This window comes from Trichoplusia ni, unplaced genomic scaffold, assembly GCF_003590095.1.
Source record: "Trichoplusia ni isolate ovarian cell line Hi5 unplaced genomic scaffold, tn1 tig00000179, whole genome shotgun sequence".
Classification (NCBI taxonomy): domain Eukaryota; kingdom Metazoa; phylum Arthropoda; class Insecta; order Lepidoptera; family Noctuidae; genus Trichoplusia; species Trichoplusia ni.
In genome coordinates, this window is record NW_020799993.1 from 242,798 (window position 1) to 269,389 (window position 26,592).

Sequence of the window (26,592 nt, forward strand, 5' to 3'; positions counted from 1 at the left end):
TCATGAAATACAGGTTAATAATTGAAGTCAGTCTTCTAGCAACTTCTTGGTAGTTAGTTAAAAATAAATATTATTTTTGAAAATGTACTTCTCTAAGAAGGGTTTTTTTTTATTCTAACGTACAAACCTATAACAATAAACTATAACAAGTTATAAAACTGTAACAAATACAATAAGAAATAAAATACAATACTCAAAAACTAGAATAAGGTATATCTTTTTTAGTTTTTTTTTTATATCTGTCAAGCGAAGTGACAGGATCGTAGGACAGACAATTCAATTTTGTCTATGCACAACCTCACATCTTAATTAAAAATCGTGAATAAATTCATTAAATTGTGTCCATAAACATTTATAATTTTTAACTTTTGTGATATTATAACAAAGAAAGCTACCTTTTGTATAAATTGCGTACTCATTCTTTGGAAAATTGTACCAATAATTCCTAAAAAAAATCAATTGTGCAAGAACAGGTCTATTTTTCTCCTTAAAATCGAAATTTATCATCATTTATATCGTGAAAGAGAATAATAATCTGCGCATAACAAAATAGTATATTTAGATTTCAGTCCAATCATTCAGTACATCAAATAAAACATAAAACTATATTACTTTCTGAAGTGTGCAAAGGCGTAAATATTGAGAAGAAAATGACTGCCCCTATGGAGAGGATTCAAATTCTTGATGATATTGAAAAAGATATTATTACGTGTCTGCAATGTGCAGGTGAAAATTGTTTAATATTGTTGGTTGTTAGACATTATACTGCTCTAAAGAGTCCTCAGTTTGTGATTATCGCTAACTTTAGTATAAGATCTCCTGGACCAACAAACCTTTTCAGAACTTGTCTTGGTTAGGCTTGTTTAAAATTGTCTCGCTTTTATTTTTGTATATTAATATTTAATGGACTCACAATTTTATTTACAGCACAAGCTCTACTAGAATTAAGCAAAGAAAAGTCTGGTCAAAAACAGGCTGAAACAAACACTTCACAATTTTTAAGAACCTTAAGCCAGGTAGAGTCAAAGCTGAGTGACCAAATAAACTATTTGACTCAAGTATCTACAGGCCAGCCTCATGAAGGATCTGGTTATGCATCACAGAAAGTGCTGCAAATGGCTTGGCATCGGTTAGAGCATGTACGATCTTGGGTCAACGAACTGGACCGCCTGAAAGCATCACATCTTGCTGCCACTAGATCTGTATCAGGAAATGTACAGAATGGGAACATGACATCATCTGGAACCAGTACCTGATACTAGCTAACCGCTCCTTACTGGTTTTCCATGGATATATAAGTGATAACACTGGACTATTATGAAGTTTAAGATTTTCTTCCTAATTAATAAGTAGTCTCTAAAAATTAATTCTTGTTTTAATTGTATCTTATAAATACATATTGTGTATATACTATCTTGTAAATTGACTCAGTTGTATAAAAAACTCATTTATATTCATGTCTTGTGTCCTTGTTACATTTATAATTACTTCTTTAAGTTTGAGCCACTCAGTTTTGTGAATTTGTTACTATCTATCAACACAAGTAGTTAGAACTATATGTTTAATTATTTTTGTATTACTGATGGTTATTGTATCTTGTTATAAGACTTGGTAAAGTAAAGCCCTTAGGTTAGGTACTTATGAACTTAAGATTTAGAAATATAAAGGTAGTTATTTTATTGGACTTTTTATGTAATTCCAGTAGATTCCTATTTAAAATATAATAGCAACCCAATTTAGCTTACTAATAAATAATGAACAATGAAGTCGAAATATAGCAATCAGCTAGTGCTTTGTATAAATCTATTAATATTTCATTGTGATGTATTTCAACTACCAAGAACTAAAATAGGTATATGTCTTGTGTAAAGAAAGGTCTGTGGATACTGCCAAGTAAATTAGATTGTGCATAGAAGCCAACAAATATCTAATACCTTTGCTAATGCAATTGTTTGGCAGTGTCAGTGTTTCATTTGAGCTGAGCAATAATTAATCAAATTATCAAAATAATAAGTTTGTTAAAATTCTGTATTCATATTTATTTTCAAGCTCATCATTTTCAAATACTTGTTTACTTTGCTGGACAGACAAGCTGATTGCTTGATTTTGTTATTCACTTCCTGTTGGACGCGATATTCACTAGCGCCCGAAATAGCGCATACCATCTGAATAGATTCAATTGAAACATTGCACATAGCTGCTCACTCTCTTTTGAATATTTCGTTTATCCCTTAGAAGCCTGATTTTTCAAATTAAATTAAAAAAAATATAGGTGTATTCTGTGCAGGAGCTAGATAATTGGAAAAATAATAAAAAAAATCATAGTATGTATTTCATATACATATTTCGAAAAAAAAAACTGGTATCAATTTTGATACTTCAGGCATTAGACTTTTTTTTTATTTCAATGTAAACGACACTATGCAATAATATTATAAATCAGCCTAACATTTAAAAAAAAAACGAATTACAAGTATACATTCGGTTTGAAAGTTCGGTATCAAAATTGATACTCGAGGTATTTAAGGGTTATACAGTAGTAGTGTAGATACATTATAACATAAGTGAGAAATAAAAAAACATATTGGATGCTGAAAATGAGTTTTTAATTCAATACCAAGAGTTCTTGGAATCATATATGGAAAAGAGTAAATATATAAATTTATTCAATTTAACAACATTATTATTATTACCCATTGACAAATACAATTGAAAAACATTTGAGATTAATCAATTAATTGCAACATCACCACTTTATGTACAGGGTGAATAAAAAATGGTGGAAAGTAGTTCAGCTTTAGATCTTTTTGATCACCAGTGAGGGCAGATTCAACTCATCACAATATAGCAACAATATTTTGGAATGCACATTTTGCCACTGCTCATTGATGACCAAATGGATAGCTGCATCCAGTTGTGTTTTGCATTGTACATACACCATTGATTATCAAACTTATAAATTGTATCAGTCTTCTCTGCTATAATTCTTGGCATTGAATTGAATGTTAAATGATACTTGCCAACTTGATTTCTATCTTGCATAAATTACCTTTTATCACAAAAACTTGTCATAAATTTAAACCATGAATTTTACACCATAAAGTTAATAGAATTTCTAATCACAATTACATTCAACATCTAATACTTTCATTATAAGTCACAGTCAAAAGAATACAACACAAAGTGATTTTAAAATTGTTCCTCATATTGTGTAAGAATCATGTGGCAACTTTATACAATCCTTAAATTAATACTAACTTAAAAATGTACAAAAATGATTGTTCCACAATGTATGATGCAAATATTGCAAACAGCTATGCCACAACACAAAGCATCAAATACCAGTACTGTTTGTCATATGAGGTAATTTATCTTTCCCAAAGCAAGTTTTACTACTTGAAAACCAAATACATTAAGCAGGTACCTATGTTAAATCTACATGAAGTTACTTTTTGCACATTGAAAAATGTCAACATAATATATCATCAATCTTCAGATAGCAATAAAGCTGATAACATAATCATTTTTCTTAGTCGCAAAAAAATCTTTAGATATCTGTGCCTTTATCAGTATTCACTTTAGTGGGCATGCTATTAAGCATTCAATTGCCAATAAAAGTATGCTATTAAGACTATTAAAAAATAAATAAATTACAAAGTTACATCAATACATAAATTAACTAATAGTCATAATGAGACATATTTTAGTGCATGTTGCATGAGTTGTGTACCACAACAGCTTAATCACTCCTCTTTTCAGCTCCTTTGGTTTGCATTGGCTTTTGTGAATTTTTCTATATCATCAAGTGACCTCTTTGCCTTCGTTGATATATCATCCATTGATCGCCTTGCAGTTGAAGTAATGTCGTCAAGTGATTTCTTTGTTTGTGATAATAGCTCATCTGTACTTTTACATGCTGTGCTAGCAAGCTCCTTAATTTCTGAGTCTATTTTCCCTATGACCCATTCTATTGCTTGTCTTCCTTTACCAGCATTCAATGATATTTTGTTTGCTAATAAATCTTCCATGTAGCTACTCAGTGGGACACCCTAAAAGAACATGAAATAATAAATAATAGACCAATATTCAGTTTATAACATTTGGGAATATGAAATACTACATAGATAGCACAGAAGTAAATGTGGGTAGTATTACAATAGGCATTTCCATTGACTTACTTGTACTGTAACTACAGCCTCTTGAGTCAGTAGAGTTTTGGTTGTATCAGAGGGGTGTGGAGTGTACCGTACTGTTTCATCCACAGCTATGTATCGGCAAAATGTCAAGTTTGTAGTTTTAAGAGTCATCTGTCGTTCATTTGGGTTGACTTCTGATTTTTCGCTCGCATAGCATATTTTCGCTGTTCCAATCAACTGAAAATAAATAAAATATTGTAATAATTTCACTTATACCGCCTTTTCAATAATAGCTAGAAAATCAATCCATCCATTGAGCACAAAAATAAATCTAATAAGATTGCGGAACTTACTGCTTGTGCCCATCGAGGAAAATACCACTTTGAACTGACAAGTCTGTGTGTGACTAAAACCCCGTCGACAACCTTCCTTTCAATTACATCTGTTCCAATAACTGCAGGATTCATGGGGTTAGGATATTTTCGCCATGCTGCTTGAGCAACCGTCTCCCACGGATGGCTAAAGTGAACACAAAAGACAAAGATTATTAGACTGATAATATTATGAGGATAGTATTCAAGGTTGCGTCATAGTCATCATCTTCAACTTACTTGAAAGTGTGTTCTGAAGTCCAAATCTTCATTATTATTGCTAAATATCTACGAAATTAATCAATAAATTTGAGATAATTATAAAATTATCTCATTAGAATCCTGGTTTTTTCCTTGAACTTCAGTTACATAGTAACATTTACGGACAGACGACCTTTATCCTCTCACTGGAGGCTTGAAGTGACCATTTTCTTATCAACGATTCTACTAAACACTAAACACCTAGTCTGAAAACTACTAAATAGTTATATCATGTTACACTGCTTTTTGCTGCGTGTTTATTATTAATTAAAAAATCTACTATAGGTGCTGGTGTGGTTCGCTCATCATAAGACTAATGACCTAACGAAAGATGATCTAATTTTAGAAATACCAAGTTAGTATTAGTGCCGCGGAATAAACTTTAACAGCACAGAGCTCTGTGTCTAAAAATACATTACAGCTAAAAAGAAAAAAAAGTGGTCGCTGTCGGGATCTGACCCTTATTTAGAAACCGTTAATTATATTAAAGAGCAAATGTAAGCAGTTTAAACAAATTATTATTTCGTATTAACAAGTTTGGAAATACTGTTTTAAAAGGTAGGTAATTTAGAAAAAAAAAAACAATCTAATTCAACAACAAAATATTTTTAATGTAATAAATTAATAATTATCACTACTTAATTTATTTTACTTCTAACAACAGTAATTATTGGACGGACAAGAGTAAGAAATATTTTACAAATAATACGTAAACGCTACCATAATTTTAAATCTACCATCGTTTAAATACATTTTTGTAGTTGCAATTATATAGATTTCCGCAAAGGAAGCATACACACGGATATTAAGATATTTTCTCATATAAAACTTTCATATTATAAAATAGTACTCTGTGTATAAAACTGAAATAAAACGAAGCTGTTATTTATGCTATAACAATAATTAACATAATGAATCCCAATCTATTAGTCAGTTAGCTAACATGATTCGTGACAATTTACACTAAAATAAATCATTTCGCGTGATGAATAATACTATCATTGAATGCTAGTTCTGCGTTCAGAATAACATTCAAAATTGTTATATTATTACTTCCTTAAAAGAGTGAAAAAATTAATGGTTTTATTTCTCCCTTAAAAAAACTAAATACATAGCTCCACAAATACACATCCACTCCACAATTTAAGTGTTAGAACTGAGATCATTGAGTCTCTATTACAATAGTTATAATACAATATCGGGTCCATCTGTAACCCAATACTTTTATTTCTTTAGCTGAAGTCTAAATTCCTTATTCAAGCAATCGCTTTCGTGTACTCCAGCCTAAGGTACATTTGAAGGTTGATCGGTTGACGTTATTGACAGCTAAGAATTTGACATTATTTAGGATTCGGATGTTGATTTTGTGCTGTGTACGGATTTGAATTTTTTTTTTTACCGAATGTATATAATTTAAACAACAGAATAAAAACATTACTTTGTTATGTTTTGCTAAATAAGTAACTTCAATAGCTTTCGGTTGGTTGATGTTAAGGTATGTAGCCTGTTAAACCATGATACCACATATTTTTCAATATTAGGTATCTATATTATTTTTCACTAATTATAAAAATACTTAACATATGTTTTTGTGACCATACTAATTTCCCAGATAAGGTTAAATTCGTCTTCGGTATTGTATTTACGGAATGAGTTTACTAAAGATGTTTTTATTTCTTATCTACCCGCAGTAGTGAAAAATGACTTCAGAAACTGAAGAGAAGGCCCTGCGCTATAGGCGAGCACAGAGTGTGTCTAAAGCAGAGGAAATAACTGAGCAAGAGAAGAGAGTAAGGAAATTACAATTGGATAAGCCGTGAGTCTTCTTAATTCTATTAAATATTTAAATAAATTAGAAGAAAATTATATATAATACATTTTTTTTGCGCTTTAATATCTCACTGTGGAACGAAATCCTAGCCATTTCACAAATTATGATGCTACAGCATCTTATATCTTTTGGCAGTTGAGCTATAACCAGCCAAAGTTTAATTGTATCTTATTTTACTGAATGGTTTAGTATCATTTTGTGGCTTACAGAGTGTTATTGACTGAGTTTCTTTTACATATAGTTATCCCCAGAGTAAAAAACTATGTAGCTCTCAAAATATGTATTCTTGTTATAGTAGTTTTAGTTAGAATTTTCTAATTCCCACAATCTCAAATTGTGTTCAGTCACAATCATAAACAGAACATATGTGTGACATCACTTTTGTGTATAAAAAATATGAAGCCAATACATCACAATCTCCTTTCAACTTAAAAGCCGTTTATCACTATCAATTTTTAATGTTCTAATAAAGGTCAAAATACATGTCTACTATTACTTAATTATTGATCTGACAGAAAAACAGATTTTTACTTTCAAATCCCATATCACTAAACAAAAAATTTGAATAAATCACAGTCAATCAATTGTTATTACAGCATTATAATATTAAATACTTAGGCTTTAATAACACATTTATAACCAAGCTGTTCTTAAATAATATTTGTAGATAACAACAACGGTCAACTGACCTATTTATTTTATTTAAAGTTCTCAAGGTGAAATGAATTTAAAAAAAATATATGTTTTATTATTATTGTTTATTTTCGAACAAGATACACTATAACAATGCAATGCATGTTAAGTATATTGTCATCAAAAACCTGAATACATTGAAAAAGAATTTTAAACTGTAGAAAGTCTATATACTACTTATATTATTAATATGGTAACTGTTTTGAATAATTTGCCATTAAATGATGACTGATGACTCAGCAATGATTTGTGATAATCCTCTGTATTACCTACACATACCTGAACACATGCCTCAACAAGATGAGGCCTTTGGCTTTACGTTTCCTTACCTTAGCTGCTTCCGGCTACCATTTTGTTACAACTCAAAATAAATAAATAACTGACATAGAAATAAAAACATTATTATCCTCGTAAAATTTAATAAATATAGTCTTCCATGAAAGTCTCAATGTTAAATACATTCTGTTTGTTGGAACACTTGTACACAATAACATAAATGGTTTTTCCTTGACCAAAGGGCAGTTAATTAAATGAACATGAGTAGTTAATTACAACTTATGCTTTGTAACTTATATTTATGTTTGTCACACCTCAAATTAATATTGTAAAGTGGAAAATATAAGAGCTGGTTGGTATGTTCAATTCAGTTTAAAATTGATATGGAGGCATCCAAAAGCCTGAAAGAACTTATTCTAGTATAGAGAGTTCCCATGCGATTTTTACAGAATAGCTTTATTTTTGAGATGGTAATGCAAAAAAATTATCTGTCTTCATTCAAAAAGTCCCTGTAACAAGGGCTACCCCATGACATAAGATGGGCATGGAGTTTTTAGCACTTATTAGTGTACTTGAAAACATGGGCTTTCTCAGGAGTAGCTATCACTCTCTTCTTATCATAATTGTTTTTTATAAGATTATTATTTAGCCATGCTCAACACATTGGTGTCCAGGCACAGATCATCGCAACACATTGAGCAGCTCATTAAGGAGGTGTTAGTTTAAGGATAGACACCACATTCAGAGGCAGCTCATAAGAGAATACAATAAACGATTTTTTAACTATCTTAAATCTTGTTTGATTCCAGCATTCACACTCCCAGGGACTCGTTATTCTCATGGAGCTCAGAATTCAACAACTTCACGGGTTTAGTCAACTGGGGTTTCTTGATGCTCTCCGTTGGCGGAGTTCGTTTAGGACTTGAAAACTTCTTAAAGTAAGTTATTTAAAAAGAATAAAGGTTTTCTCTTAAGCAACTTGATGAGAAATACGACGGGAATTTATGTTTTTATAGATGATGTATTTCTGTTGCCGCTCTTGGTTCGGTCCAAAGTGTGATAGCTGACCAATTATTTTGCAAATTCTTTGTACGGAATCCTTTGTGTCGCGAGTCCGACTCGTACTCAACTTCTTTTATCTTAATGCCGTATACAAAAAAGTTACCTATGCATTTAATTTACTTGGAGATTATTAGCTGGTGTCAATACATAGAAATCTCTCGAAAATAAATCCTTTATATTTTTTCGAATTTAATCGTCACTTCAATATTGGAAAGTAGCAAAAGAGCTGCAGTAATGATTATTTCGTAAAGGTAAGTAGGTACTGCGCTGTTTCTAAGTAAAATAAAGAAAACGGGGATTAATATCTTATCACAGATAATTTATTGTACTTATGTTGTAATTTCCAATATGGTACGTTATCATGTAATGCATTAGAGCTGTGTTTGTAGATTAGACATAAGTTGTACATTTTTATTTTATTAACTTTCATGAAAGGCGGATGTTCTACTTTTATGTAGATACAAAGTATGTCAATTACCTAATAGAGTCAGTCCTAAAATGTTTTCAATCTAGGCTCACTTTACTTCTTCAATTCTAGATCTTTATACATGTACCACGGTAGTTATACAGATAACCCGAATCAACTTTCACTCTGACAAACAAAAAAATACTTCATGGAAGATTTGTCCAGCTAGCTGTTTGTTTGTGTAGCTATCCAAAAACCTTAACTTTAAAATTATTTACGGCCGTTATTTCGTGAAGCCGATATGGCATGACTGTTGTCTGGCTGATAAAGACGTCTGAGTTTCAATATGATAAAAATCAATTTACTTGAAAAAAAAAATGCTTTTCCATATATAAATGACGTTTTGGTACCGGGACCTGGAGTAACGTTTTAACAGGGCCTAAAGTCTGGGGCGTAATTCCTTAGATTTTCGCACTAACATTGAAGCAGCTAATTTCACTTACGTAAATATTTGTAATTCGCTTTTCCACTGACGCGATGTCCATCGTAATTCGTAAAAGATGCTGGTTAGGACACATGAGCCAAACATTCTTTTCCGATGACGCATTTCCCTGTTTCTAGTTGGATTATTTCGAAGTCGAATTAGTGGCCGTGATATTCATCACTCGCCGTCGTTAACCTCGTTTCTACAAACAGCTACTTACGCAAGTACGACGTGGATTACAAAATATTTTAGTAGATTTCCTTAAGCTGATGGTAAAAAACATTTACATTATGTTAACCATGGAAGTGTTTCATGGTTAAGTTTCCTCGTGCATTCGAACCAATGTACATACCTTCACATATGGGTATAATACTTGGGTATGGACATGAAATCGAGGATAATCGTCAAATTAGTTTATAAATCACATCGGAAACCAGTTTAAACTTTGTTTAACGTACTTTAACAGCTGCAGCCGATAAGAGAACGATGTCGCAACCGCAACAATGAATCATTTTAGATTTCTTTGTAATTTCAATGTTTGTGCAATCTCATCGACACTGGAAATTTAGCCCAGTTCAATTACTCTTCTAAATGTTGCTTCATTTAGAAGAGTAATTGATTTCAAATAAAATCTTAAAAAATAATTCAAATAAAAACAATAGGTACGTTAGAATTAGCAGAAACTACTAGTTGACCAAAGCCCACTTCGTTTGGCGATTATGTTCGGGTTAATATAGGTATCTACTTCATGAAAGTCTACTTACAAATAACGTAGCTTTAAATTCTGTTCAGTAGATCCGGAGATGCCTACAATGCAAAGTAAAAAACCTTTGCCTCTTTTTAATGTTAGTATAGGTACAATACAAATAAAAAAGTAAATACTCAATATATTTTTGTAATCGTATTACAGGTATGGGCTGCGTGTAAACCCTTTCGAGTGGTTCATAGTGTTGACAGGATACAATGAGGGCACCAGTAGCCAATATCCATCCTTCATTTTAATAGTGTGTGAGTATACTAGTACTAGTACATTATGAATATTATAGTACGGTATTTTTCGATCTGCAGTAGTTTTTTTTGCCAGTATTACTATAATACTTAAATAAATATCAGATTTTTTGTTACGTGTAGGAATTGTATCAAGCCTATTTTCTTATCTCATGGCATTATCTAACAGCAACTTATTGACGTTGATAGTGTAAGTTATTTTATCAGATCAGAAATCTGTTGCTGAGTATTGATTCAACTGACTTAATAATGCATGAACTTCACCTCGTTCTTTACATAATTCAATCTGTCAATAAGGTATCACATTAAATGGAACAACAATGCTGAGAATTACTGTCAATACCCGGACGTAGCCGTGACGCCATAATTCTTTTGTTTCTTTGTTTGAGCAATTTTAGCTGTCCATGTAAACGCACCTTTACTTTATATCCGTTGTTGTATCGGAGACTTATACCGATCTTTTTTTTTCAGTTAGCATTGTTCCTATAGTAATCAGCCTTCTTATTGAAAAGGGAATAGCAGTTGTAAGTATTAGTATAAAAAAAAAACGTAATTAGGTTGCCGTAATAGAACAATTATTTTATTTTACTGTTTTTAGGATTTTCTACCAGAAAAGTTTGGAGTAGGATTGCAGATATTCAACATGTTCTTCTTAGTATCCTTGCCAGTGGTCGTTTTGAATTTTAAGGGAAACGATTTTAGTTTTGGTAAGTAATTGTTCTCATGAAAGTATATAATTTACTAAATATTATAAATGAGGTAAATGTATATTTCAATTCTCATCATTAAATGACTCATAGTCACTGCAAGATAAAAATAAGAAATAACGAAATAGAGATCCTTATACACCTACCTATGCATAATTGCTTATTTTGCGGAGTATAATTGCTTGAGGAGTTTGAGATGTATTTTAATTAAACAATGAATGGCAATGGTCATTAATGAGTCGCGATAAAATAAGACAAATAAAAAGGTATGAAAGGTTAAAAAACCCTGTAAGGATCTTTAAATATAACATTAAACTAGGCGAAACGTGCCTGTTTATTCATGTTTTTATATGGAATTATATTCATTACGTTTCTTATTTTTCCAGTGGGTATAACATCAGTCTGCATGCTTTATCTAATAATATTCTTAAAACTTTGGAGTTACACGCAAACGAACTTCTGGTGCCGGAGCGGTTTGAAGAAAAAGTATTTAGACAACAAACTCAGGCGACAGAGTTTATCAGCACCCAATTGGAGTAAGTTCAATCCGTTTGAAATAATACTTTTATATGACAATGATAAAATTATTAGTGTGTCATAATGAGATATCGAGTCTAAAGGTTGTCTTAAATTACAGATAAACTAATAACTGCCGAACATGATCGTAAGTTTATCGAGTTCCTGTTTTGTTGTATGTTCGTTGTAGTTGTCTCGCTTTCAGCGTTTTTTCTTTGTGAACGATACTTTTAGTACTAGCTGCACCTGTTTCCTTTGATAACTTGCACATATTGAAGTTTGAAATTTGAGTCAGCATGTCATTATAGTTTTACTTAGAAAACCTACCTTATATACTGCGTTACCCCGCAAGAAAGATAGGACGGTGTTATTTCCGAAAATTTGGAATGTAGCTAACTATTGAGTGACTGACAAACCACATTTATTTATTTAAAAACAAAATATAAGTTTACAGCCAAAAACCAAAACACTTATATTCTAAACTCTACAATATCACAAAACTTAAAAATTATATCATTATTAAAAAAAAAATAAGTAGAAGATGTATTGTTTACATTGTCGAAACATGATTGTGTATTTTATAAAATAGATTTCGTTGTTTATTTCAATATAAAAAATACTGACAAATGTTATGAAGAGTATGCTTATTAATTCTTTCTTCTGATGTGTGGTTTATTAATGTTTCAATAATACCTGCCTATAAAAGTACCTTATAGGGAAGTTTTGAGCATTGATTTTTGATTAATTACTAATATTAGAGGGGCAGTAATAAGCGCTTTGGTTGCAGCTTATTTCTTATAATTTCTTTTAATTTTTAGTCTACGTTATCGTGCCTACCTGTACGCTTACCTTTGCCGTTATCGCATCCTTTTATTATCTGTTTTTATCTGTTAATCCGTGTGTTGCGTGCCAGGCTTGAGTAATCTAATCGCATTGGAAATTTAATTGTTTATTGTAAATAAAACATAGTTTTTCACTACAGAAAGTAAGGAAGACCTGATTAATGATTCGCCGGCGGCTGCTAAGCTGACGAAGTATCCTGATAACCTGAATTTGAAAGATTTGTTTTACTTTATGTTGGCCCCTACCCTGTGTTATGAGTTGAATTACCCTCGCACCGACCGGTTAGTTGTGTGTTGTATTTTTTTTTCTAGCATGTACTGTCAAGCATGTGTCTTTCATCAACGTGCCCTGTTATAAGAGCAAAGCATTAGAGAGATTAGATCGAGTCATTAGACGCTTACGGGTAGTGACATACATACATTACTGACATGTAGATATCGCTTCTTAATATTTTTGAAATTGATCGACGTATAATCAAACTTACGTGCTCGACTGTACGATATACCAACATGAGTCTCTAATAACGATTGTTATTCCTTAAAATTTATATTTTAAGTTGAAATTTTGACAATGGCTTGTTTTTAAATGATGCATGCACTTCTTCATTGGGTGAATTTGGGTGGATTGTAATTGTCCGCCACAAAAACGCGGATGACGTAGTATTGCGGTTCAGGTTTAGTCAGTAAGGGTCTATAACTACCCATTTCCTCCGCTAGGGAGCGGGCGTCCATAAAAATCCTCGACTTTATAAATAAAGTACAGTCGAGTTTATTAAAATAAGGGCTCTGTCAAAGGTGCGTGCTCAAAAAATTCAATTGAACCTACAACCTGCACTGTAACCTCGTATTTTACTATAAAAAACAGTCGCTAATTCTTTACAGGTTCAATGTATTCATGAACTCTACCATATAAATAACAATTAAATATCTCATTTTACCAAAAATCTAAATTAATGTTAAGTAGAATCTCACGTTTAACTTCACGTGTTTAAAACAATCGTTCCAAATCTACTGTTGTTATCTGATTACACCGCGAACGCTCACCCTCATGATGATGTCAAGTGTATTTGACTGATTAGTAAGAGTCAAACTACACGTTGTTTTTATCTTATTTACAAACAGAACACGTTTTTTGCGGGTTATATTTATATTTAGTCACGTTTTTGTACCAAAAAGAAAGATTAATTGCGCTTTTCTGTACTTAATATACTTATTTGTTTACCTACACATTTATACTGAAAGTCAACTTCCGAAAACTGCTTTTGATGAAAACGTTTTTTCATGCATCGACAAACTATTTAAAATGTGGCATGGTTGTATTCAATCACATGTATAGATTTTGGAGAAAATGATGAAATCTGATCATTGATACTTCTTTTTTAGAATCAGAAAGAGATTTGTCATCAAAAGGTTGTTGGAGTTGATATTTGGAGTGAATCTCGTATTGGCGTTGTTCCAGCAATGGATGATCCCTACTATTATCAACTCTGTAGACACATTCGCCAAAATGGACCCCATCAGGATTACAGAGCGATTACTTAAGTTGGCTGTAAGTATTACAACTCTGTCATTGTTTAGAAATACTTATTTCAGTAAAAAAGGAAAAAATAGATTATTCTTCTGTTTGGTCTAAAATAAATTCTTCGTACTTCCTCTTCATTTTCATAATGACGAAAGGCCCAAAGCCTAATAAACAATTCAATTTTTACTATTATCGATGAGCTAGTTATTGCTCGCGATTTCGCCCGCCTGCATGTCTGTTATAGCGTCAAAAACATTACCATCATTTAACGAAGGCTATTTGGGCGTAAAGATATAACAAACATACCCACATAACACACAGATGAACTTGCATACAATCGCATTTACAGTATTGTAAGTTTTTGCATTTAAAGACTCTTCAATACTCCAACCGTATTCCCTAAAATTTCCTGAAATTTGTTACAGACCTATAATTATAAAATTATAATAATAATTGTTGCCAAAGCTTTTATTTAAAAAAAAATCCTTCCTTAAATAGAATCGAGAAAATCAAAACATTAATATTTCACCTATAACGTTTCCAGGTGCCTAACCATTTACTCTGGCTGTGTTTCTTCTACCTGACCTTCCATTCGTTCCTAAACCTGATGGCGGAGCTGCTTCAGTTCGCCGACCGCAAGTTCTACGGCGACTGGTGGAATGCCAACAACATATCCACGTTCTGGAACTCTTGGAACATGCCCGTACACATGTGGGCGGTCAGGCACGTCTACAAACCTATCACTGGATTGGGATACACAAAGTTCTTCGCCGGTATCGTCGTTTTCGCCATTTCTGCGCTTTTTCACGAATATTTGGTAAGTATGTTTTTTTTTTGAAGAGAAGAGGATTATTATTATAATGTTAATGATGTTAAAAAAATTTCACACAACGCCATCTATTCTCAAACTTATAAAAGAAAAGTATGACTAGAAAACATTGTATCGACTATGAGTGTTCTGCCGTGTAAAGCGTGGCTTAACCTGTGATCGATCAACTTGTGCAACTATTATTTGATCGATTATATTAGCCTATATAATTTCAATGTTGTTTGACTGAAAACGTTGACTTTGTGCCCTTGAAGCTTATGTTCAGTTGCAATGTGTACACTTAAAATGTAAGTTTATTCATTGATTATCTCCAATGTACTGTGGAAACTCATTTTCAAGCTAGTTTTAGATTTTAGGTCTTATTTAAGAATGTATGTCTAATAACAATCTGCTTTCTTAGAAAATATGCGTAATATGTTCTGTTTTTTGTTACAGGTTAGTGTTCCTCTTCAAATGTTTAGAATTTGGGCCTTCTTGGGTATGATGGCCCAACCGCCCCTAGCGATAATCTCCCGCCACGCCGAAGTTAGGCTCGGTCCCCGTTGGGGCAACATTATGGTGTGGAGTTCGCTGATTTTGGGCCAGCCGCTTGCCATCATGATGTACTTCCATGACTATGCCATGCTGCATTTCAAACCAGTACAGTAAATCAAAACAGAAATAAAAAGACGGATTACAAATTAATAAGCAAGCAACAGAAGATGTTGACGTATAGCTGTAGGCATAAGAAGAACAAAAATATCGCCGCCATTAAAAAGTAAAACAAATATTCGTGTTTTGTTAATTGAAAATTAGGATTCAAATATCGATCCGTCTTTTTTTTTCATTTGAAGTAATAGCCAATGTTAATAAATATGTACACAGTAAAGAGGGATTAATTAGAAATAAAGGGTACTCTCTATAAAAATAGCATAAGCATAAGTGATTGTGTCCAAAATGAGCCAAATTATAACTTAGATTATTAAGAATAATTGATGCCATAACAAATTAGTTTATAGATTTTGTATGAAAATTGAGATTTATATTTATGAATTTTACCAATTCTTTTTGGCGGTCGGAGCTTAGTATATAGTAAAGGGATTTTAGAGATTGTTGTTATAGTCAGAATTGTAGTTTTGAATGAAGACTGAGTGTGCCTCGAAGCTGTTTTTGTGATAGTCAAGTCTCGCTGAAACAATATCTATAATAATTTTCATAATGATTATTTTATATCAATTTTGAATTTTTATTTATTAATCACATTCCGCAATTTTACAAATTTTTGGTACAAGATTAACATTTATGCTTTAAATGTTAAGTACAATTTTTTACTGGTTAGTTTAGTAAAGTTTACAACAATTAGTGTAAACATTTTTATTTATTTTTATAATAGAAACAAATTATTTTGTTAGATTTTTTGTTTTTGCAAAAAAACATGTTACTCCGTGCAGAACATTTGAAATTAATTATTGATTGAATTTATATACAATGTTTAGTATTAAACCATATTTTTACAAGGATATGCTAATTTTCTACTTTTATAAAATAAATATTATATATGAAAAAATGTTGCATTTGAAAACAGCCTTTTATTTGGACCTATTATAAGACAGCATTGTAAGGCAATCTAATAAAAATATTTTTGTTATTTTTTTGCCTGTCTGAATAAAACTCGGTATGAAAAACCTATTTAATCTTACCTATAAACATCTGTATATTTATATTCTTTAATTTTTAAAGTATATTTTTATAATAATGTATACCGTAAGACAACTGAGTCCGTTTAAATTTATTGTGTGGATTAATAATAAATATCTGTGTGCCACAATTGAATTAAGCGCGGGAAGTCGCACGCGGACTTACACGTGAGAGGTGTAGTTCTGAGTTATTAGTTAGACTGTGGGTGCTATCGGTTGATATCAGATTAAAATGTACGATTTAAAACCAGCGACGATGTACTTACCTGTCTTTGTACTTAGATGCAGGATGGAAATTATATCATAAAAGGATTTAAAAAAATAAGGTTCTGCTCAGCAAATCTTTAACTTTATTATATCATTTTGTATTATAATATAGGTCATTAGTTCTTATGTAGCTGAATTGCGTGTAAATTATTTTCAAAGTAATTGATTATATGTCATCGTATTTTACCAAACTTAAGTTTTTTTTTCCAACATAAATTAAGTGAATGATTACTTTACAATAATTATCAGTCGAGCATCATGGATTACTAGAAATCCCACATTGCGAAGTAGATAACAGTTTGTTTGGGGCGGACGTTTGTCCACGCTGCAACCTTTGGCGCGAACCGGCCATGTGCAGAGGTTGACGAACCGTTATCAGATCTCCTTGAACGTCAATACGTCACTACGTAATGATCTAAACACGGGTCAGTATCTACGATGCTACTTTGTTTCTATTTTAGTGTTATTAATCTTTAACATTAATATGCTCTTTCAAGTCTATTAGGCCAGAGCTAGGACTAGCCTAGACTAGGCTCTATTAGACTTAGATTTTAAATACTTTATAGATACGGAATGTTTCAAAATTTGGGCCAGATATTAGCGCCTAAATACAATAAAATAAGCAAATTAACATACCACAACATTTCCAAAAAAATAAACAGCCTTTTTAATAAATTTTTAGTAGGCGTGAATGAAGTCCGAGCAGTGCCACCTATTACTTTAAGGGAGAACTAACAGAGCAGCTGCTTCACCTATCTCTTTGAAAACTCCCAAACTTGGCACACATAACGCTACTGGGTTATTTAGCGCTAACGACAATTTCTTTAAATTGTCCCATATTAGCTAAATTAATTGCTGTAAATTACTTCTCTTTAAATAATTATATCTATGTAGTTTGAGTTTTTTAGTTGATTGAATAGTTACGTTAATCAATGTGCGCTAGGTTTCCGTAGCTTGCTCCCTTAAAGAAGAAAATCTATTTAATTTCCTACTTACATTGGCTTCTATGGATAAGAAAAAACTATTAATGCACATAAAAATAACCTTTATACGTACCAGTTTGAGTAACCCCTTGGGGACTTTGAATGTTATTGGGATATAGAAAAATATAAGTATATTTTTCTCTAAGTTTAGGATGTGATCAATCGCTTATCATTGTAGGTACGGTTTCCTCAACCCTTTCGTGCCTTAAGTGAGGTTAACGGCAAGTGATTTGATAATGATCAAGAGTTATAGATCTCAGTGGTTTTTGAGGGCACTGCATAACTTTGTAAAGGGTGTTTGAGGTCTAAAAAGGGCGCAGTTGTTTGCGATAGAGGACATTGGAGGAAACTGATTAATCCCCAAGCAAGTTACACGCTTCTTGGGAGTTTTCGTGTTACAAGATACTAATTGTGTGAAGTTGAGTTTTAACTCTGATTCGCAGGAATAAATTATACCAGGCTATAAACATCCTACCAGCTCGCCACAGACCTCTCCCCATATTGGATTGGGTACCGACCTAAGGTTTGATTGAGCATTGATCATCATCCTAGCTTACTGCGGATTGGTGATTTCCGACTTCAGACTTTGTCACGATGATTTTCTTACCTTTTTAGTGGTGTCTGAGAGTAAGTTTATATAATCTTCCTTTGTGACAAAAAGGTAGATAGATAGGTATTACTTTTAATCAGTTGCCTTCTTAAAATAGGTCTAAATATTAAGATTACAAATAAAACACGATTAGAAATAACAATCCAGATTACCAAATCCACAGTAATAAACCATTTATTTATTTCATAGGTATATGTTTGTATATAAAGAAACTTATAGATTTAGATTCTTGATCATGAGCATTAATCCTTGATCATGCCCGCGACATCGTCTCGTGGAAAACTGACTTTGGTTTGAACTTTTTAACTTTTTTTATCTATATTCTGTATTGACAGCGCGCAGGGACGGGCGTAATACCCTTTTCTCACTGGAAGACTTTTTTCGTAGGACATCCACTGCTTCTTAGGAATCATTGGGCTTTCCCAGTGACCGTACCAAGATTAGGTATAGCTGTTTTGGAAACGCATAGATAACTCACAATTCATTTATGGCAAAGAGCGTCGTCTGATAATTCTGGTCGAAACTCGAGATGACTGGTAAGAGGAGGAGATATTAAATTGTTAGTAAGCTTTGTACAGGACAATAGTATATCCGAACCTAGGACTGAAGGTCCTAGAGAGCCTTTTTATCATAGTTAATAAATAGGATTTTATGAGTGTGAAAAATGTAAGTACCCAGTTGATCAAATCCAATTTTAATGTAACAGAATATTTTATCACAATTCTAAGAAAGCACTCTCATCAATTTACTAAAATAGGTTTTTATTTTAATCCCACCGTTGACACATTTATTTTTACGATTCCATTTTTAGAGTTCGTAGTTTTGTTAGAAACAGATCGTCGTGAACCGAGGGAGAGAAATCAATTGATGAAGAGGCTGCGATAGGAGGCCGCGAACGTGTCCCGCCCGTGGGAGCGAACCTCTCACCTCGCCGCTCAATTCTTATCACTCTCACCGCTGAACAACGATAACAATAGCTTTCGTACTATATGGAGCTGTACTTGAATATTTGATTTAGTTTATTGGTTTTAAAATATTTTACTGCTCGGAATCAACTTGTCTTTCAAAGTACGTTCAACTGATTCAAGTAAAACGTTTATAATTCGATTACATTCTTGTTGTAGTTTTTGAGGAGACAACATTTTCCCCGTGGAAACTGTAAACAAGCTCTGTAGCTACTAGCTCTGTGTTTGAAAACATTTGGAATGTGGTACCGAACGATGGAATTGTACAATACCTGATTACCCTAAGCCAGTTTTGCTGATATTTTTATACATGGATACAAAAACAAGTTGCGTCATTGTGTTTCAATGTGATACAAAAGGATTTTTTACGGCGCGTTTTATAAAACGTACGTGACAACAACTTAACAATGTCGATTTAATATAGTTGCTACTTAACAATCAGTCTTTTCTGAATGAAGTACAAATAAAAGCACACAGTTACATTTAACATATCCAATTGTTTTCTTATCTGCCAGAGTTCAAACCGGTTTGTTTGATTTGCTGAAATAATTGATGTACGCAGTTTGAAAGTGGGCAATTAACAAAGCTAGGCCAAACAGAAGTGGGATACGTGTTAGCTTCGGGTTAATCATGTAATAACATTTGCCGGCTGGGAGCGACTAACAATGTTGACCGAGCGAGCAAACAGCGGCGGCATCGGCAGCGTCAGCTCACGGCCCGCCGCACCCGCGCCGCACTGCCGCAACCCTATCGCTGTATACTTCACTCTGACCGCGACTTTGTCCGTAACGGTTCCGGATTTATAATCCAGTCTCATTTTATGTGTAATTTATATAGAAAAGTGGAATAAATAACTTGCAGTCAAAAGAAAGTTTTTTTTTATTTTAATGTTCTTTTGGAACTGTCCTAAAATAAAAGCCTTGAGTTAAGTTAGAATTTCTTACGCTATAAATTCGAAAATTTTAATTTTTTACCATACCCACAATGTGATTAAGTATTTTTTCAGTACATTGGTTATGATCTATAATACATATCTCATTTTATAGATGTATACAATGTTGTCATTTTCCGACACGATTTTAGATAACAAGGGTCCTATGAACCAACTTGTTTATCAAAACATTACATGCGTACGCGCAGGTGTCATTGTACAATGATTAAATCTAATTTTAGAGAGCGAAAGTCTCTGAAAATAAACCGAAAAAATTACTAATTTAAGATAGCTTTTTTGATATATTTGAGTATTAACAACATTGCACTAGTTTCATTGTCAGGGAGAGAAATCTATAGCACTAAGTTTAAACCATTTTGTGAATGAAGTTGAAATAAATAAATATTCTTTATAAGCTTTGAACCTTGAAATTTGAACACAAATCATAACCCGGTGTCTTACAACAACAAGCGCATCGTTTCAATTATTTAGGGTTAATAAGGAAGGGTTGTTAAGAGTCGGCGGCAGTCGGCGGGCCACGCTTACGCGGTGATTAAATGTGATTCGCGATTACACCCGACTTCTGACCCTCGGCGAGCGGCCACGCGTGAAATCACTTTGTTCTACAGTTAACCTCCTTACTGCCAACTGTGTTACATCGCTATGCATATTAATTAAACCAGTATCATATTAATTGAACATCTCTTTTGTAATGTGATTTATTAGTAGGTATCTACTTAGTAGGTAGGTATGTTGATTAATTTCGTATGATATATTCTGTATGTATCTTCATAATTGAAAAATATTTTACTTTTGGATTAACAAAGAAATAAAGAAAACTTACAAAATTTCAACGCAATATAGGTAAGTTTCATTCACGTAGCTGTAGATTGCTACGTAAAAATGCTCGGTGTAGCACAGGTGCTACGAAATATCTAATTTGTTAAAAAAATATATTATCCCTGTTTTTGAGTAGCAATAAATTTCTTGTTTGAATATTACTCAAAAGTGTTTACTAAATCAAGAACTCATAATTATATAAATTCATTATAATATACGTGATATCTACGCTGCATGTTACTATATAATACCTACTTAAGTACACGTACATTTCGTAATGTATGTCATATTATTATTATATTATGTTATGATATTATCCTAGTATTAGCGAACTTATGTCAGTGAAAATAAAGGCTGTACGTTATATGCGCGCGTCGCGAATCGTCATTGGGTCGGAGGGTGGAGTCTCGCGCCGCCCTGTGCCGCGGCGGCAGTCCGCTCCAGGCCGGCGTGCGCCCCGCACGGCCCTATGGTGGAACGAGCGCATGTCGACTGCTCCCAGGCGAGCGCCATGCAGACCTTGCCCCCGCAGCCGCACCGCGAGGCCGACGAAGACCAGCTTGCCGACGAATACGTGCAGAACTTTGAACTCGATCATCTTGAGGACCACCATGTTGTAAAGCGTGAACCCCTGCGAACAGGTTGGCAAGAAATGGTAGAGCCACCTCCGGCCTGTGCCCGCGCGTGTCGTCCGTGGCCTGACGCGGGACCTTATCCCCAGCCTCACGTAGCCATCGCTGTCGACCCCAGCACACCTCCGGAAACCCCGCCAGCTCTCGTGCACCGGAGCCCGTGTCGCGCGGCTCTCGTCGAAGACGTCCTCTGGTTGCCACACTCGCGGGAACCCCTCGACATGCGTACCGTACCTTGCGGTAGTTTTGAAGAATGGGATCGCCGTGATTGGCGGGAGCAGGATCACCACATGCAACAGGTCGCGCTGCGCCCAGCCAGCTCCTGCTCAGCAATGTCCCCTCGTACTGGACCGCACCCGTCGTATCAACCATCCTCGTGTGGAGACGATCTCATAAGCGATGATCTACTCATGACGTTAAGCGTACGAGAATTAAATAAGCGCCTGCATGGATTTCCCCGAGAAGACGTGACACGACTCAAGCAAAAGAGGCGCACTCTGAAAAACCGCGGCTACGCGCAAAACTGTCGCAGTAAAAGGCTACAGCAGCGTCAGGAACTCGAGCTGACGAACCGGTCCCTGCAGGACGAGCTGCACGTCCTGCAGCTGCAGGTGGCGCGCGTGACGCACGAGCGCGACGTGCTGAAGCAGCGGCTGGCGCTGGTGGGGCGCGAGCACGCCGTGCCGCAGCACGCGCCGCCCACGCCGCACTCCTCCCCCGAGTTCTTCTCGGAGCTGTGACGGCAGGGCGCGGCGCCGCGGCCCGGCGCCTCCGCCGCCGCCTCGTCCTGCGCCTGGCAGCGCTACTGAGCGCCGCCCGGCCCGGTGCCGCTCACCGCGACCTAACTCGTGCTTTTGTTAAGTTTGAAATGTAATTATCATCAGTTCCAGTTTTATAGTTTCTTTTTATTAAGGTGGAACAATGTAGCCGTCGATCCCGTCGGGAGCGGCTTTCAAACACCGTGTTAAATATATGGTTGTGTCGTAAGATATGCATAGCTTCGTTAAACTATATGTATTATTAAAATTAAAATTTAAACATAAGTTAAAATGAGTGAAGACAACTGATTACTAAAATAATTGTAAATAGATACATAAATAATGAATATTATCTTATAGGAGGATTTGTGTTTTCCTAATAAAATATTTCAGAAAATATTCTTTTATTTATCTATTCACACAATTATGATAAGAAACTATTATGAAACAAAATATTAAATCCAGTGAAAGGAGCATAAAATGTTGGTGCTTTCTCTATCATGTATTATATTTAATATAAATAATAATGAAACGACTGTATACACTCTGATAGTGAGTATTTTGCTATAAACAACTAAATTCTTCGAGAAACAAACTCTGTCTAAAGTGACTCGAGCTGTACATATGTATATTCAGCATAAGGGTTTTGCTATAATTGGCAACTGTACATTTCTATCTGTAGCATGGATTTAAAATTTTAAAGTTCTCGACTAACAGAACCAACTCTCATTTGTATATCTTCCATAGTAAAAAATTAATGAATCATTAGAACATTTAAACGTAACAATTCGGATTTTAAAAGGAGTTTTGAATCAAAGAAGTATTTAACAAATACGATTCGTTCTAACATTTTAATAACTTTCTCAATGATAGAACTTAAGACAAGTTTTTAATTCAACGAATCCTTGTTTGGAGTAGACAGGAATGAGGCTAAGTAAATGAATATACGATATTAATATAAGATCCGTGAAGTTTTATTTCTGCGTTTTGTTAAAACGTACTTACTAATTCATAGGTGAGGTTTTGACAATGCTTTAGGCTGCTTGCTGGATTTCAGATATCGCTGCAAAATGATCTGTATGACATTTGATCAAAATCAACTGAAATATAGATGGGACAGAAGTATTTACATTTGTATTCAAATGATTCGGATAGAGATAATAACTTTGACTGCTGGCTACAATTACGAAAAGCTAGATTACTGATCATGAATTATTATATTAAGTTTTTTACAACAAACATTTATAACAAGTTCTGTTTTAGTAGTTTAACCGCTTAAGGCGGTTTATCGCTTTTACATGAAAGTTTTTCTGTAACTTTTGGGATAAATTGATTAAAGATGGTTATTATTATTGGCAAAGGTAATAAGGTAGCTAATAAAGTATTCACCTTGATTAAGTAAACATACAAACACGACATAAATATAACACAAGTAATTTATACGATTATCAACTATCCATATTAATATTACAGAGTTTGTGCCGTTCGAGTTGCTAAAAATTTTCTCTGGATCTACTGAACCGATTTTGAAATTACTTTTACTGAAAGAAAGCCACTTAATTTGCGAGCCGTTCTCTACAACATAAAAATCATACAAAATCTTTTGTTTTTATACAAAACTACACTACTAAGTCCTTCCCTTTTGTCATCGATTTCATTCACCGGATTTTACGAATCACGTCTCTACTTCCGTCCGTAATTTAGATGACCGTGATGGTTACAGTTTATTTACAGTATGAACACAAGCCTTGCGATTGTGCAATTGATGTCGACGACATTCGCATGCATCGATTGCTCAAGAGTTTGATGAATGAGGTCGAATGTGAAGCGGTAGGTATACACTATTGTCTTGTGTTAAACAATTAAGTAGGTTTCTAATTAAATATTCATTTGTAGACGTGTAAATTCAGAGTTGTAGCAATGTATTGAAGTATGAAATGGCAAACTGTTAGGTTTTAAATCTAATCTAAGTCAGAGATTTAAGAAAGAGATTATTTTTTGCTTTTATGGGTGACTGGCAATTTTTACATCTTAGTAGTAAGTACGACGGGGCATTGGCGCCATTAAACCTTTTCCAATGTTTACGGTTTAAAAAGCTCTGTCTTTTGCGTAGAATAAATTTACCATTATGAGCTTTAGTGGGGAAACGATGAAAGGAAATAAGTAGGAAATAAAAAAAGAGTCAGTTATTCTTCTTACCGGGAGAAACTTACAAATGGCGCGTGGCCTTTTAGCGATGCTGAGGATTGTGGAATTTGACCACAACCAAAAACACTTCTTAGGTCATCGTCGGCAGTAAGTAATTTGTTTTACCTCATCTACGAGCAAGCGACAATTCCCCTGTACCAGGCTTGATAAAACTCTTATTTTTATATAACGGTTTCTTTCAAGCTTAGATTGCGAAGGTCTCGTCTGAGCCTCGCTACACATGGCAGCAATGGGAGACTCCACGCTGCCTACTTTATGGCTTTAGGGTACTTGAATGGTAAGTGACGAAGTTACAAGATAAAATATTGAAATGATATGGTCAAGGATAGACATTTTTAGGGTGTCTTCTGAAAGTTCGCTTCTGATATTTATGTCAAGTGCGTGCAGTCTCAATAAATACTCTGTAGAAACAGTGCATAAATCGTTGTTTATATAAAAAGGATTTTTAAGGGGTAATTATTACACCACTGAGTTAATAAGTAACAAAATAATGAAACAAGTAAAGCTGTTGTAAAAAACTGTAAATTTTATTAAAATTATCTAAATAACGGTAACCATGGTAAAATATTAAACTAAAGTAAAAACTCCTACACTCCACGTTAAGTATCTTGGGCTTGAATACCATTTTTTTTGCATCCTTGCTTCTCAAGAGAATTCAGGAGAGATAATTTGTCCCTTCAATTTGAAATGCAACAGGATAAATAATATTTGTATCGACTTAATTTAAAGTCATGAACGTGTACTATATTTTTGTTGTAGGCCCATAAATAAACAAAAATAAATATCCTAGATCTATTTAATTCAACTTATTAATATCCTAACAACAAACTTGCATGTACTTTACTGTAATGTTATACACGCACACACACACACACACACACAAACACAGATTCGAACGTCAGTACCTACTCCGACACCCGACACTAAGTTATTATAACCGCGTCAAGTTCTTTGATGGCGAAGCGAAATACCGATCACAGTTGGATTGTTTATAATGGAATTGTTATATTATTGTTATTGAGACACCGTGGAATATATGTCACGGGCCCTTTGATCAGGGATTTTGATATAAGTAACGAGAGAGGTGTTTTGGAATGAGGTTTCTATATCTTTAATTAGAATTACTCATAGATAAACTGTGTAAACAGTTTTCGGTCTTTGTATTTTAGGGTACCGTACCTAAACTCTGGCTCCGCTCTTTGTTCGTCTGTCCGACATCAGGCTGTATGTTATGAACCGTGATAGTTAGACATTTGATTTTTTTACAGATTTTTTTTTGCAGCTATAGCAACAAATACTTAAAATAAAGACTGATTTTAAGCAACGGGTAAATTGTTACGGTCATAAATTTTGCTGGGTTTTTGTGGACATTTCTTTGTTACCCAACCGTAAGTTTTTCTTAGCTTATTTGTACGGAACTGATTTAAATATTTCATTATTTATCAGAGGGCGCATGTTTATATATTGTTTTTCTACCTAGTATCAAGTATAATAAATGCGAAAGTTTGTTTGAATGTATGGATGTTTATTCTCCTTGTACACGATAGTTTTTAAGCAAGTTTAACACATAGTTTTTATCCCTATTTAAAGTTCCCGTAGAATTATTTTCGGCTCGCCAGCAACAGTTAACATCTGTTTATTCTTGCGCGGTTAGGTATAGCGAAAAAAATGAAATTTAATGTAACTGCTACTAAAAACAACTAACATACTAAATTATTTTACTGTAGACTTTTATAAATAATAACATTATACAGCACAGTAATTCATTCGTTTTAGAA

At 33.7% G+C, this 26,592-nt stretch overlaps 4 protein-coding genes across 6 annotated transcripts; 3 read left to right on the plus strand and 1 right to left on the minus strand.

Annotated features, from left to right (window-relative positions):
• Nucleotides 1-279: 279 nt before the first annotated feature.
• On the plus strand, nt 280-2,598 carry LOC113506954 (mediator of RNA polymerase II transcription subunit 11). The gene is made up of 3 exons (XM_026889799.1): nt 280-726; nt 928-2,222; nt 2,528-2,598. Exons 1-2 carry the CDS (start codon nt 651-653, stop codon nt 1,254-1,256), a joined length of 405 nt encoding a protein of 134 aa, XP_026745600.1. The 5' UTR covers nt 280-650; the 3' UTR covers nt 1,257-2,222; nt 2,528-2,598.
• On the minus strand, nt 2,585-4,943 carry LOC113506953 (protein slowmo). The gene is made up of 4 exons (XM_026889797.1): nt 4,748-4,943; nt 4,490-4,655; nt 4,179-4,373; nt 2,585-4,049 (listed from the first exon to the last, which is right to left on the minus strand). Exons 1-4 carry the CDS (start codon nt 4,777-4,779, stop codon nt 3,756-3,758), a joined length of 687 nt encoding a protein of 228 aa, XP_026745598.1. The 5' UTR covers nt 4,780-4,943; the 3' UTR covers nt 2,585-3,755.
• Nucleotides 4,944-6,089: 1,146 nt separating this feature from the next.
• LOC113506955 (diacylglycerol O-acyltransferase 1) lies at nt 6,090-16,020 on the plus strand. 3 transcript variants are annotated; one of them, XM_026889800.1, is made up of 12 exons: nt 6,090-6,263; nt 6,460-6,584; nt 8,378-8,506; nt 10,431-10,528; nt 11,000-11,052; nt 11,127-11,235; nt 11,622-11,771; nt 11,873-11,899; nt 12,734-12,875; nt 13,977-14,142; nt 14,660-14,932; nt 15,380-16,020. In XM_026889800.1, exons 2-12 carry the CDS (start codon nt 6,469-6,471, stop codon nt 15,590-15,592), a joined length of 1,476 nt encoding a protein of 491 aa, XP_026745601.1. In that variant the 5' UTR covers nt 6,090-6,263; nt 6,460-6,468; the 3' UTR covers nt 15,593-16,020. The 3 variants fall into 3 exon arrangements, with proteins under 3 accessions (XP_026745601.1, XP_026745603.1, XP_026745602.1); XM_026889801.1 differs by lacking the exon at nt 6,090-6,263 and adding an exon at nt 6,288-6,309; XM_026889802.1 differs by lacking the exon at nt 11,873-11,899.
• A 5,470-nt stretch (nt 16,021-21,490) lies between these two features.
• LOC113506962 (neural retina-specific leucine zipper protein-like) lies at nt 21,491-23,561 on the plus strand. The gene has a single exon (XM_026889808.1). The coding sequence runs from the start codon at nt 21,686-21,688 to the stop codon at nt 22,586-22,588; it is 903 nt and encodes a 300-aa protein (XP_026745609.1). The 5' UTR covers nt 21,491-21,685; the 3' UTR covers nt 22,589-23,561.
• The last annotated feature ends 3,031 nt before the right edge of the window (nt 23,562-26,592 follow it).